Source organism: Nannospalax galili, unplaced genomic scaffold (assembly GCF_000622305.1).
Source record: "Nannospalax galili isolate Female #2095 unplaced genomic scaffold, S.galili_v1.0 scaffold246, whole genome shotgun sequence".
Taxonomy (NCBI): domain Eukaryota; kingdom Metazoa; phylum Chordata; class Mammalia; order Rodentia; family Spalacidae; genus Nannospalax; species Nannospalax galili.
In genome coordinates, this window is record NW_008356327.1 from 2,763,442 (window position 1) to 2,778,670 (window position 15,229).

The 15,229-nt window shown below is 35.5% G+C and overlaps 1 protein-coding gene across 1 annotated transcript in view; it reads left to right on the forward strand.

The window, feature by feature from the left end:
- Positions 1-15,229, forward strand: part of Dach1 (dachshund family transcription factor 1) — a 412,826-nt gene that overhangs the window by 157,352 nt on the left and 240,245 nt on the right. The window contains exon 3 of the mRNA XM_029556895.1: positions 9,436-9,551. Within this exon, the coding sequence (XP_029412755.1) occupies positions 9,436-9,551 (116 nt within the window). The remainder of the gene's footprint in view (positions 1-9,435; positions 9,552-15,229) is intronic.

Consider the following 15,229-nt stretch of genomic DNA (forward strand, 5'->3'; position numbering starts at 1 on the left):
ATATGATTCGCTTAGAAAAAAATGAACACACATACATACATACATACATACATACATATGGACATTGAACTTAGGATAATGATTAGAATTTTAAAAACATATTTTCCCATTATTCCAGCGGAAAGATGCTCCCATGGTAAAATAATGTTTATTCAAGCTTTAAAAGACTAATGCTGGGGTCTTCTGTGGGAAAGGTAGTTCAATTCATAGTTTCTCAGAGTATCCAGCATTAGTATTTAAAGGCCTTTCATTGGGGAAAGTGCTTTCACAAAGTACTTAAATAGAATTCAATTAATGTAAGTTATATTAATAGCAATGTTTGGTGCTTTTGTAACATCTCTGTCAGGTAATAAATTAAGGGTGTTATTAAATTCTGCAAGCTGGTAGCAGCATAGATCTATCTGCTTTGATATCACATGTTCATTAATACACACTCCTACAATTCTCATGGGAGTATCAGAGTTGTCAGGAGGACCCTTCATTCTGGGGTCAGTATTAGAATCTCTGTTCAGGACTCCATTTTTGACAGCTGTGTATTGCACAGTGGACAGAGATTATCCCAAGTGTGATATCTAAGAAAAAGGCACAGTAGTGTTTTAGGCTGTCTTAATTATTAATACTTAACATACAGACAATCAGGACAGGCTTAAGTACACAGTAATGCTTATTTGGGATAATTTTTGACTCAATATTTAGTAGTTTCAGGTAATCTAGAAAAAAGATATTTTGTTTTTGACTATGGAGCCAGGTGTCCTATTAAACAAAAGTTCTGGGCTGCTTCAGCTCTCAATACAATGGCTGGGGATGCCGACATCACAGTGGACAGTAGCAAGGATAACAGTGTATAAGGGCTCTAGTAGGGGGAGGGAGGCTATGAGAGAATGCCATATGGGAAGTGGGTGTACAGTTGAATAAAATGGTTTGGAATGTTCTGTGAGATACAAAGCCACACACACATACACACACACACACACACACACACACAAAATCAACAAATTTTAAAAAATGAATTATTTTTGAGGAGGAAGCACAAAAAGTTATGCCATGTTAATTATCAGAAGTAATAAACATTACATTGAAATCTAACCGATGACTTTATAGACATACACAGGTGCTAAGGATCCTAGGGCAACCGATTATGACTAGTAATAATCAGATACATACAGATTAGAGACACATGTGCCAACATCTCAGTGTTATTAGCAAAAAACGAGTCTTTCTGTAGGAAATAGTATATTTTAAAATGAAATGGAGATCTTTTTTTAAAGGTTAAAAACATTTAATTATATGTCTTCCAGGGCTTATACTGAGTTCAATATTGTATAGCTGTATTAATTCAACAGTGAACCTAAAAATTTTATAGCCACTTTTGAAAGAGATGTATCTTTGCTCTGGAAACTCTTATTGAGTATGTTAAAGCTGTAATGAAATGCTTCTTCTGAAAAAAAATAATAATGTGGGTATTGTTGTCAGAGAAAACAACTTTCCTCACCAGAGTAGCTGATTCAACTCCTAAGGTTTTTGTTGTGGTTATTCTAGTTTATTGATGTCAGCCTTGTGACTTTGAATAATTATCAGCCCCAGTCATGTTTTCTTTTGGAGATTCAAAATATTTCATGTTATATTTCCCTGATTTACAAAGCTTTCCTTTTGAAGCAGTGATTTTCAACGTTTTTTAGTATTCAACTTAAACACAGAATTTGATCCCTCATGTATGCAATGATATAAAAAGATAATTTTTTGATCTTTAAGGCAGGGTCTCCCTGTAGCTCCAGCTGGTACTAGCTATGTAGACCAAGTTGGCCTGGACCTCAAGAGATCCACCTGCCTCTTCCTCCCGAGTGCTGGGACTAAAGGCATGAGCCACTATGCTTGGCTTGTGAATCCTCAAATTACGTTGATCCATGCAAAGATTTAGGGCACCCCCTTCTACATTTTGACATCCAGTAGAATTTATGAATTGGAAATTTACTGTTCTCTGGAGACCAAGATTTACATGACAAAATCATGTGTCCTAAATTACACAGAAACAGTTCGTTAGTGTGAGAAACAAGGAATTTTCATAAATTAAATATAAACCACAATATTGGGTAGAGTACATTTATTAAATCAACATAAATCATTTCCTTGTGAATAACAGGTTTTATGGTGAGCTCAGTTTAGTAAGTGCTCATTTTATCATTTTTTGTGGAGATTTGAGATGTATGTAAGAATACAGAAAAGCTCAAGAACTGACCCCACAAATTAAAATAAACTCTTAGAAACCTTTCCATTTCTTTTCACAAAACTTATACATACTTAATAGATTAAGCACTTTCTAAATTAATTTGGACACTAAAGATTTTTATTGAATATGTATTTTCCTTTAGTGCTTTTTAAATTTGAACATTTGTACATTTGTCAAGCTTACTGTATTGAATTTCCTTTCTTGTAGGTAGTTGGTAACGAACTGCAGGCTCATGAGCTATGAGGCTAAAGTTGCCCTCCAACTCTCCCTTCCAGATATTTTTAGTGCCTCTTCCATAGAATTCTTTATATTAGCCTGTAGAAAATCATATTTTTGAGGAGCTAGTTCAGCCTATTGGTGCTGAGGTGTGCAGGACAGGAGACACATCTACGTCAAGCAGAAAGTCCAGACAAACGAGCAGCATGAGATTGGGGTGTTCTCACGTCTGTTGTAATTTCAAAAGAGAAATGTTTATTTCAAAAATGCAACCAGCTGTAAGAAAAAAATAAAGCAAAAATTCACATAAAGGGACAATAACGTTGTGGTAGGAGCATCAGGTTTATCCAGATTGGCGTCTTTCAGAAAATACAAAGGAATCTTTCTTCACTAATAAAACAACAGAATCTAAGAGAATGCCATGCTTCTTTTTGTGAAATATGCGCATATTAACTTTAGGAAGGTTTCTGCAAAGCTGATGAATATACTTCCTGAAGTTCGTTGAATTTGGAAGATATCAGTAATTATTTATACTTTGTGTCTTTTCCAAAGTTTTATAGTTAAAGCTTTCCATATAATTCCTACTTTTAGAAGGTATTTAAACTCAGATGGAAATTAACTTAAAAATATTTAGAGGACAAATCATGCAATGTAGATAAAGGCAGATCCCAGGTGCTTCTAAAGTTTATCCAGGACTGAGGTTTGTGTACACTCAGTGTTCTGAGGAAATATGATTAGAGATTTGAAGTATGATTTAATTTGAAAAGTTTGTTTTTATTTTTGAGACCTAATACGTTCTTATATAAAGAATCTAGGAGCTTCAGAGAGATAATGAATAATTCTTTATTCAGAGATAATTAGTATTTTATTGTACTTTTTTTCATTTTTTGGTCTGTATTGCTTGCCTTACCTGTTTTCTCTTACTCCTTTGCACTCTGATATATCCACTTTTGCAAGTACATGTCTTGCTTTTTCAATTTACTTATATAAGCATTATCTCATATAATCATTAACTAATAGACTACATTGTTCATGCCCATATAATGTTCAAGTCAATATGCAAATCATAAAAAGAATTGTAGCTTTCCAATTCCAAACAAATTATTAATGAAAATATAAAATATTTCTTTGCACTCTGATATATCCACTTTTGCAAGTACATGTCTTGCTTTTTCAATTTACTTATATAAGCATTATCTCATATAATCATTAACTAATAGACTACATTGTTCATGCCCATATAATGTTCAAGTCAATATGCAAATCATAAAAAGAATTGTAGCTTTCCAATTCCAAACAAATTATTAATGAAAATATAAAATATTTTATGAACTAAGCATGACATAAAATATAATGTAATGTAAATAATAGCAATCTAAATATGTTATCAAAATATATTAATAATATAAATACATCATGTTAATATAGTATATCATAGGTATACATATGCTTTATACACTGGTCTTATTAGAAAACAATGTGCAGAACAGAACCAAGTGCTCCACTGCAGGAAGAGAGAGAGGAGACAATGAACTCCTGTAGATGAGCAGAGTGACTTGCTGTCATTTGGAGAGTTGTGTCACAGAACACATATCAACACTCATTTTCTCCCTTGTATTTTTCATCTATATGTTGCCAATATGTGATATAATTTTATATCACACATCAAAGGAGAGCTTGTGTCTATTCTACTCATTGGAGTGGGTTTAATTCTCTCACTGCTTTCATAGTGGTTCCTCCCTCTTGAAGGAAAGAATTAAGGAAAGAAGGAAGGAAAGGAGGAAGGAAGGAAGGAAGGAAGGAAGGAAGGAAGGAAGGAAGGAAGAAGGGAGGGAAGGAGGGAGGGAGGGAAGGAGGGAAGGAAGGAAGGAAGGAAGGAAAGGAAGGAAAGAAAGAAGGAAGGAAGGAGGGAAGAAGGGAGGGAAAGGGGGAGGGAGGTAAGGAAAGAAAGAAGGAAGGAAGGAAAGAAGCAAGGAAGGAAGGAAGGAGAGAAGAAGGGAGGGAAGGAAGGAGGGAGGGAAGGAAGGAAAGAAGGAAGGAAAGAAGGAAGGAAGGAGGGAAGAGGGGAGGGAGGGAGGGAGGTAAGGAAGGAAAGAAGCAAGGAAGGGAGGAAGGAGGGAAGAAGGGAGGGAGGGAAGGAGGGAGGGAAGGAAGAAAGAAACAAAAGAAGGAAGGAAGGGTTGAATGGAATCCTTTCTTTCTAAATGAATTGAATATAGATCTAAAGTTTTTGCTGGGCAGCTGCCTTCATATTTCCATTTGCAGTCATCAAAAAATCATCAAAAACTGTTGAAGAGATTAGCAGAGGAATCCCCTGAGTTGCTGAGGGACTGAAAAAAATCTGTAAAGTGCTCCCTGCCATCATTTCAAATGCTTCTCATTCTTTTAAAACGCTAAGCTGCATATCATTTTGGCTTTCTTTTTCTAAAGTTGAGTTTTGACTTGCCTTGAATAAACATCATAAATGTGCTGTAGGTACCCAATGAAGTGTCAGTAAACCTTATGCAGCCATAGAAGATAGTCTGCGATTTAGCAGTGCAAAGTAAGGAAAGAAGGTTGCCCAGAGTGATTTGTCTGGAAAAGAACACTTTCTTATTCAGAACAGCAGCAATGTGTGTGTGAGGGTAAGTCCCTACCTGTTAGGGGTAGGAAGTGTGGAGGGGAACATCTCTAACCTGCTACTCTTCTCTTTTCAATCAAATGGTCGAAAATACCAAAGGCTGTCTTCTGGGCTAATGTGCAAAGCTGGCAGAAATAAGGAGGAAGTCATTAGTTGGGATTTTATTCAAGCTAGGAAGGCTAATTATTCAAATAATGTCTTCTGTTTGAGGAAATGTAGGACAGTGCAGCTTGCTTTGACCCTTAGGTCTCTCTTGTAGACAAGGCTGGACTGAATGTAGCTACCCTTTAGGTAAATGATCATTCTCAATGAATGCGCTTTTCTGAATTGTTTTGCTTCTTTTCAATTAAGTTATTTTTTCTCTTTCAAAGAATTACTGATCTCTAACAAAGCATACTGTGAGTTTGTTTAAAAATATTTTAATTTAATTAGATGTTTAGAAAAGTGAAGTAATTTGATTAAGATTATACATTCTTGTAAATGGATAGAGCCCATGAATAGGTAGATCTGTCTAAGCAATGTTATGTGCTTCTGGCCAGAGCACTGAAGATAGTCTCTTGAAAGCTCCTTAAACCTCTGTTGAAAGGAGTTTAAGTATTTTGCAATTAAGTTATCTTTCTTAGCGAATTACAGGTATTACCCTTTAGAAGTTAGTGATCAAAATTTCAATGAGTTAATTCCCAAGCCTGTCAATAAAGGAACCTAACTGTAAAGAATGAAAGAATAGTGAATAATCTTATAAGTAAATAAAATGTCTTACTTCCCCTCAACTAAGAAGGTTTGTCTAACAGAGAAGACTACCAGTCCTCTTGTGCTTAGGCCAAAGGGTAAATGATTTAGCTTATCCTTGTCAATCTTTATTTATTTTTAACATTTGTTCAGTTCTTTGCATCAATATCTCAAAGCTGCCTTCTCACCTAATTGTAAAGTAATCCCCAGTAGGGTGTTAGTTGATGGCTTTAGGGTACCACCACCAAGGGTATTTGCATTTTAATGGAAGGCTTTAAAAGAACTTCAGGCTTCAAGTCTGAGAGCAATAAATCTCTATTGGTGGAATTTGAAGTCTTGTGATAGATAGGGCAGGAGGTACCTCTGGTGAAAGGAGCCCACTGGGTTTATTCTAATCACAGCATGAATTAAAGTGTTCCTACTTTGTAGCCTGACTTCTGCTGCCAAAGGGAAAGCTGTGAGGACAACTCCTGTGGCCTGGATAACGACGTTCTCCTCAGCAGTTTCATGAAAAAATAAAATAAAATAAAACCAGTCAAAGGGTTAAAAGTTCAAATCTTTGAACTTCAGTTTTCCTTTATTACTTTCGTCATGGCTGCTCCCAAATAACTACCCTCTCTCTTGAGGTGTGTAGGAAGAATTATGTTCATACTTTGTCCAAATTTCAAAATTTTGTATGTCTTTTTTTTTATTTTCTAGAAACTTTTTGATCACTGGACGCAGCAAGGCAGGGTACTTGAGGAGTCTAGCAGTTGAGGATGAGGCCGGGAAGCGCGGCTTCGCAAATTGATCAGAATTTATTAAAGAGCGAGTAAGGTGCTGACCTATGTGTCTGCTATATAGTCTTAAGAGCAAAACAGATTCACAGATGACTGAAATCAGTGCCGGAGTGATGATAAGGCTACTGAGTGCCACCATGCATAGATAAATGCCAAATCCTGAAGTGTTTACTAAGAAGAAAGAGCAGGATTCAGGGAAGGAAACTGGAGCTGAGGATGAATCACGTGTAAATGTTAAGGGAGGTGACCTTGGCAAAGTGACCGAAGCAACCCAGGTCAACAGTTAAGCAAAACCGCAGAAAAGCAGGAGTGATGGTATGCGCCTGTAATTCTAGCCCTTGAGCGGCTAAGGCAGGAAGGCAGGGTTCAAGGCCACCCTGCTGATACACAGTGAGATCTTATCTCCAAGAAAAGAAAGATTTAGAAAGAAAGAAAGAAACTCTATAGGACCAAATATAATTTAATGAATGTTTGAATGCAGAATGAATCTGGAAAAGTAGACAGGACCAAGTATTCAAGGGCCTACACTCCGGCCTTGGGGTGTAATTTAATAAGGAAGCACTGACATTTTGACCAAATGTAAAACATGATCAAATACGCTTTTTAGAAAAACTTCTGAAATCGATGAAGAGAGTTGACTATATTCAAGACTCTAGCTCAAAACCAAGTTGGAAGACCTTAACCAGCTGTTAATGGTAGACCACGTAGACAAGCAGGAATGGGATAGCACAGGAGTGTAGAGAACTATCTTCACAGAGACTATACTTGAGTGTGCAAGAAAGAAAAAGGCACAGCTGAGTTGTGGACTTTTGGCTTTGTCATTCAGGTACCATTCTGCTGAACAAGGGAAAGAGGGACGGGTTTTAATGGGGTAGATGCTGAGTTCAGATGTGGACAAGCTGAGTCTTAGATTATTATAGAACATCTAAGCAGGGATGTCTGCTAGATAGGCATTAATCTGTCTGCATCCCAGGAGGAAGAGCTAAGCTGTAGATGTATATTTAGCCATTAGTCCTAGCATCTAAGTGATGACAATAGAAGAGCTCCCTCAAGGAGAATGGAGAGTATCAGAAGGCTGTCAATTGATCCTAAGCGGATGATCAGTTCAGAAGCCAGAAGAATCACGATGAAGAATAAGTACACGAAGCTGGAGATGCACATCAGAAAAACAAGCACGAGAGTACCCATATTGATTCACAAGCCATAAACTTGCAAATCACCCCTCTGTTCTTAAACCAAAGGCCTCCAGGATCTAACTCCAGGCATTAAATCCAACAGTCTCAGTCTCTGCTATTCTTGCTGCTTGATTGTTTTTGTTCACTTGGAACAGTCTTTTACATCCATGCATTCCTGTGCATTCACTGCTTTCTCATGTCACTGAAATGTGCTTTTCTTCTGCACATGCAGAAGAATTTTCTCTAGTGTATCACTGTCATCATTCCCTGAACATGGAAATATCCCCAGCCTATGTTCCAGTTAGTGCACAGACTGAAACTTTCTTATGGGACTTAGCACATTACAATTTGCATCATAGTTATTTATGCAAGAGCCTCTTCCCCCTTGGCAAGAATATAAGCTCCTGAAGAGGAAGAACTCATTCCCCCAAATTAGCCTCCATAGTGCACTGCTTTGAAAACAGCAGGTACTTGGTAATTATTTGTTCAATGACCACATATATTACTTACACAAAATAAAAGAAAGAAGGTTTGTGAATCTTTTGATGAGGCAAGGGACCTTGGCTAAGGCAAACAGAAACTCTTATTTACAAAGGATATATGTATCTGATGGTTTTGATATATCTAGGCACATATTGGCCAAATAAATAATGAAGAAGCATGTCAAAAGCACATTCATAACACAGAGGCAAAATGTGAGAACAAAATGCTAAGTATTCTCACATACTTTAAAGATTGTAAATACCATATTCTTGATGCTATTTTCTTCCAAAAATAATGAATCCTTTTATTTCTTTATTTGTTTTACAACTTAAAAAATTAATCTTCTATAATGTGCAAGTAACAGATAAATAATTCTAGAGCATAAACACGTTTTTATTTTTCCTGAAGACAGATATAAGATGCTACATAGGCAGTTTCTCAATGATGTTCTACAAGTAATAAGAAGCCTTTTCAATTTATCCTAGTATATTAAAAATAAAGCAACTTTGTAGTGTTGTTCGCTTACATAGAATAAGGGTTAAATGATAACTTGACTTATCTTTTAAATGACAAAAATAAAGAAATTGCAAGACCTTTTCACACATTAGATATGTATTGTCATTTATCATCTAGATATCAGGCCAGCAGTGCGAAGTAATAAAACATATCATCGAAAAATGTGCTATAGGTCTGAATCACTCTTTCATTCCACCTCCCAGCTAACTGTAGTATTAAATCAAACAAGCAGAACATTTCCTTAGGCAGCCATTGCCTTTTAATTTCCTGAAGAACCTTAAAATATCATTCATTACAAGTACTACACATATTTGGTTTTTAAAAGTCTCATAAATCAATAGCAGGCTGACTGTAATAATTATTACAAGTTAGTGCATAATTTTCGTGCTGAAGGCTGCATGCAGAACTTTAGCATATGCAAACGAGGCAATTCAAACTGTGTATAGATATTAATATGAAGAAGCAGGTAACGAGGTGCAGGCTATGAATTATGCATCAGGAGTGGCTGATCTTCAATGAGGAAAATGAATTCAGCATGTAATCTAATTAGTGATGGAAGTCTATTACATCTAACTGCAAAAGCAACCGTCCTTGAAACAAATTTATTTACAGTCCATGTTACCACTTGAAACAACTTTGAAATGATGTGTAAGACAACAGCTTAATTGTAAAATTTTTTGTTTGTTTCAGTTCTAGACCTGGAAGACCCCCTAAGAGGACTCAGAGTGTCACATCCCCAGAGAACTCTCATATCATGCCACATTCTGTCCCTGGCCTCATGTCCCCTGGAATTATTCCACCAACAGGTAAGTGTACTGCTTAGTTATGCCCGAAATGCTAACATCAGCCAACATCGTAAGCTTTTATCCATGCCCATCATTGCAGAGATATTTACATGCTTCAGTAATATTTTATAAACACTAACATAATATTCTGATGAGAATTTATTTAAAAATGCAACCTGATTACCACCATTTCTTCATTTAAAATAAAGCGAAACAAGCTTTAATTGAGCAAAGTACTAGAAATCACTTTATTTAAACCTCACACACATTTCCAAAAGCAAATTATGAGACTTCTTTTTTTTTTTTTTTTTAAACTAAAGATTAGATGCTCATAGAGAAGCAGTGACTTTCTCAAGGTCAATCAGCAGACTGTTCTCAGTGGTTATTCAAACCGTGGTCCCTGGGTTTTAAACAATTCTCATTCCATAAGAACTCAGAGACGTACATCCAAAAAGAAGACGAGAAAGTTGGCAAATAGACATGAACCATATAGCAAATAAATTTCTGTTAGAGCCACTTAAAATTTTTGGAAAAAAAATAGTGTGGACTTCATATATTGCTTACTATAAACAACTTCAATAACACAACATAGCAAAATAACTCATTTTTGGACGTATTAATTTATGTGCTTCAAATTATTTTATTTTATGTTTATGCGTGTTTTGCATGAATATCTTTAAGTGCTGACACATGTGCCTGGTGTCCAAAGGAGCTAGAAGAAGGTGTTAGATTTCCTAGACCTGGAATTATGCACTTTTGTGAGCCACGATGTGGGTGCTGAAAACTGAACTTGGGTCCTCAGCAGGGCCAGCAAACACTCTTAGCCACTGAGCCATCTCTAGCTCTTCTATGTATGTGTGTGTGTGTGTGTGTGTGTGTGTGTGTGTGTATGTTCCCACTTTTAGTTTCCATCAGGGAAAGAGCCAGATCTATGATCAGATTAAAATAATGATGATATTATATAACCTGTATAACTCTTGCTTCTGCAGGAGAGAAATATATGAATGTTATGTAATACAATTCTAACATTAGAAATCTCAAGATGAAAGAAACCTTTATTTCTCTTTCTTTTTATTTGGCAGGGGACATGGGGTGTCATGTTCTTGTTGTGTAGCCCAGGTTGGTCTCTGATATGTAGTCCTTCTGCTTTGGTCTCTGGAGTGCTCAGTTAGAGATATGCTCCACTAACTTGGTTAAAACCTTAGTTTTCCTCTTTGAACGTCTGTATCAATACTGTCTTTTTCTGCAGAACATTAGTCTTTTTTGTGTGTGTTGTATAACCATAAGTCATCTGGCTTTACATTCTATTGTTTGGTTAAAGTTTCTTGTATTTAATGATCCTTTCTGTTACATCTTTATTTTTTGGACAGTATTTGAAGGTTTTGTTCATTTTTGTAGGGATTTATCAAACATAATCTGAGTTGTTTTACAATATTTGTTCCTTCTCTATATTTAGTGTTGTTTATGTTCTGAAGGGTTCTCTCTCTCTCTCTCTCTCTCTCTCTCTCTCTCTCTCTCGTGTGTGTGTTTGTACGTGTGTGTGTGTGAAGGTCAGAGGAAGACTTCGGGTGTCCAGCTCTACCATTTTCACCTTCATTCCTTGGAACAGACTGCCACTGAACCTTGAGCTAGACTGGCAGTCAGAAAGCCCCAGTGATCCTCTGTCCCATCTCCTTGAAATTCTGGGGTAACATGTGGGCATGCCACCTTTTACTTTTTTTATGGGTGCTGGGATTTGTACTAGGCTCCTTTAGCTTCTTACCCACAGGTCCACCTCTTTAGCCTTAAATGAAATTATCCTTGAGCTTTGAATTTTTATGCTAGTTCTATGAGAGCATAACTATGAGAGAGAGGAAATGGAATTGTGAGTTGAAATGACCAGTATCAAGTTACAAACCAGTTTCACCATTTCTATTTGCTTAGTTCAGCATGTTTTTCAGAGCAGTGAGTCCTATTTTCTGACATTTTAATTCCTAATTTGGCATTTGAAAAAGAAATGAGTAGTGTCTTTTTAAAAATTTTTATTTATTATTTTTATTTTATGCCTATGAGTATATTGCCTGCACCCAGCATGTGCAGTGCCCGTGGAGGACAGAAGAGGTTGTCGGATCCCCTGGAACTGGAGTTAAGAACAGTTCTAAGCTGCCATGTGGGTGCTGGGATTCAAACCCGGGTCTTCTGCAAGAACAGTCAGTGTTCTTAACCGCTGAGCCATCTCTCCAGCCCATGAGTAGTATCTTATAAGCCTTTTTCTAGTCATATTTGACTCGTTGATCAATTGTCCTTTTGTCACTTTTTTTGTTCTTTTGACAAATGCCCAAGAAAAGCATCTTTCAAGGAGGAATGGTTTATTGTGGCTTATGGTTTCAGTCTGTGATCCCTTGGCCCTGTTGTTTCTGGGTCAATGTGACCCAGAACATCATAGGGAAAAGGAGGTAGAACAGAGGTGCTCACCTCCTGGTGATCAGGAAGCAGAGGAGTAAGAGAGACCATGCATGTGTTACCAGGTTTCCTCTTTCCTGTGTTTTTATTAAATCCTGGCCCCAGCATCCTGTCCCCAATATCCAGGCCCCCACTATATGGATAATGAATCCCGTCTTCAGGGCAGCCTTTCCTTCTCTGTTATTGTTGCTTTTGTTAGTCACCTCTGGAGGCACTGTCACAGACTAATCCACAAATGTGCTTTACTAATTTAGGTACCTCTCAGCCCAATCAGGCTGGCAAAATTAACTGTGACAGTGCTTCTTTGAAATTTTTGTTGTTGTTGTCTTTTAGATTTCATGTGCAAAATTCGACTTTGAGTATGTTTTATAGGTGAAACACTCAAGCATAAGAAAAGAAAGACCTGAGCATATTTGACATAAGTAACTTTAAATGGATTTTCTAAATGGTTATTTTAATGATCATTTTTTTCTGTACTGGATTAAGCTTATGTGGATTTTCAAATGTTACTTAGTTACAGGACACATTTTTGCATTGTATTTATATTAAACTAGGCAAGATATGCCTCCAAATGTATTTCTAATATATCATCTTTTAAGGTGAAGATAATACATACTTTATTACCAAAGCAATAATTAGAAAGATAATGACTTCAAAAATTTCAGTGTAGCAACATGTCAATAACACCATAATGAACTTTGGAGTAAGTGAAGTTTCAAATAAAACAAGTCATTGCCAAAATCCACTAATCAAAATAGTAAGGTAATTTAAAAAAAAGCTTCTTCCTAAAATGTATCATTTGTTCCTGTATGAACAAAGATGCTGAAGGTTGTTTCGAATTGACTCATTAGTTTTCAAGTTCTCTTTTAGCATACTTCTTTTTTAAACTTTGTTTTTTGTGAAATACTATAAAGCCAGAAATAGCATTTTGTCAAGCTTGCCAAACAGTATAATGAAAAGACAGTCTTCAGTCATGCTTAAGACTAAAGGTAGGAATGGAGGCTCATGAGGAGTTTGACTGGAGGATAAAGGGAATTTAGGAGAGTAAGGAATTGTTTATAACCTGCAAATGACTTTCAACAGGTTTGTAAGCTTACTACAACCTAATTCACCTAATTTCTTCTTTTGGACAATGATCCAAAATTTTGAGGTTGCCAACGTACATCTGTTGCTTGTGAATGGTGTTACCTTAATATAATTAATTTAATTTCTTTTCTTACTTCTTTTTTAGATGGAAAAGTTTAACTTTGTCAAATACAGAATAACACCTTCAGATACTGGGAGCATATTATTTAATATCTCATTAACTGGAATTCTAATCTTACTAAAGAAATCTTACAGTTCTCAGCTGCAGGATGTCACATACCTATAACCTATGGTAGAGGGCAGGTAGTTCAAGATCAAGATCAGCATCACCTAAACCATGAATTCAAGACTAGCCAGAGTTAAGTGAAACTCTGTATCAAAATTAATAAGAGACAAAAGCAACCAAGCAACTAAACAAACTGAAAAGAAATCTTACAGTTTTCAAAAAGTATATCACTTACAAAGCACTCCTTGCATGGGAGGATGCTATTCAATATTAAGACATAGATGTTATATCTCAGGACTTTATTTATATTTGTGATTTTTATTTCAAATATATATTTTTTGTCTCGCAATAAGGAAGGTAAGATGCTATTTATTTTTCAAAACCTTAACGAGAGAGTTCTTTATCCTCAACATGAAGGAAATGAGTTAGATAATATTTATTATACTGTATTTATTCTGAATTTGAATTTCATATTTGTTTCTGATAATCTGTAGTTTTGAATTTCTTCAAAAGCAATGGAGGTCTACATATGCCTAAAATGAATGAAACAATCAAAGACACAGAAATATCAACTTCAGAATACAAAGAAAGATACAAACAGTAATCACCTTGAGTTTCAAGTGCTTGGGTCCAAGTGGCAGCCTGTGCATAGACATTCATCTGTGCTTTTTAATTTCTACAAGTAGTAATATTTAAACAGAACAAAAAGTTGCAAATTTGGCTAACTTGGTCTCAGGAATAGAAACTCAATTAGTTTAGATGAATTCATAAACATCTACAGATTTGGTCCTGCTCACGCAATTATCTTTGTATTCAAAAAATGATCATTGGAATTAAATAATCATGTTTCCTTTAAAAACATTAATAGTATTTTAGGTATTTATAATTTAAAAAGAAAAGAAAACCCTGTGAGATTGCCTATGGTATTTTTATTTGTTTATAATTTTCATTGCTTGAGTAGGCCTGTGTGTAACCTTAGAAGAGGACATGAGTAGGTGGTGATAATTTCCAAAAGTTATGGTTGTCATCAGATACCATAGCAACTTGAAGTTGCAGTTAATGAAAGGAAAAAGCCTCTTTGTAGAAACTCACAAGGCAACACCTCCTGCAGTGGTCACTACATTTATTTGGACTGAGTACTTGCCATAAATCATTTTTGAAATATGGACCAGTTTCGAATAAATTCATCCTAACAACAGATTTCTAATGACATTCAGACGTTTTACAGAATCATGTCTATTTTGCAATTAAGGAAAGGATATTTAGGAATTTAGAATACTCCCTTCTTGTGCCAGAAGTGCAATTTGGATCTGGCACTAAAGATCTAAGGATCTTTAATATTAAAAATGTGCACAGAAATCTTTCTTTGCAATTTGGATAGTGTATGGTCCAACTTTCTGATTTTATGCTTAGGTCAGAATGCAAACTAGTTTTGAAATATAATTTCCATATAATTTGTCAGTAATAACATAAAAATATCAAATACAATCTTCGGTATATTTTTAGCATTTGAAAGGATATTCAATATCTATTTTTTCAAATATATTAAAAAGAAAATGATTGAATGACTCATACATAATTTTGCTTCTTGGACAATTGTTTTCTCTCATTGTGACTTTGTAGACAAATAATAAGAATGTGTTCAGAGTAAAGAAAGCAATTGTATCCACTAGACTTTCTTCAGTTCAGAAAAAAAATTACTGGAATAGGATAACATCAATCCATGGTTAATCCAGTTGGAACATTCTTAATCTTAAAAATGTTTTAAAGAAAAAGATATATCTATGGATTGATGATATAAAATGGATTTTCAAAGTTTATGTCTTTATTTTTTCCAGGTAAATATTAGTGGTAAGCAGCAACATCCAAACTACCTTTTTCAAAAATATTGGTATTTGTACTATTTTAAAAACTTTAAGCACTCCATATTCTCATAGAGTAGACC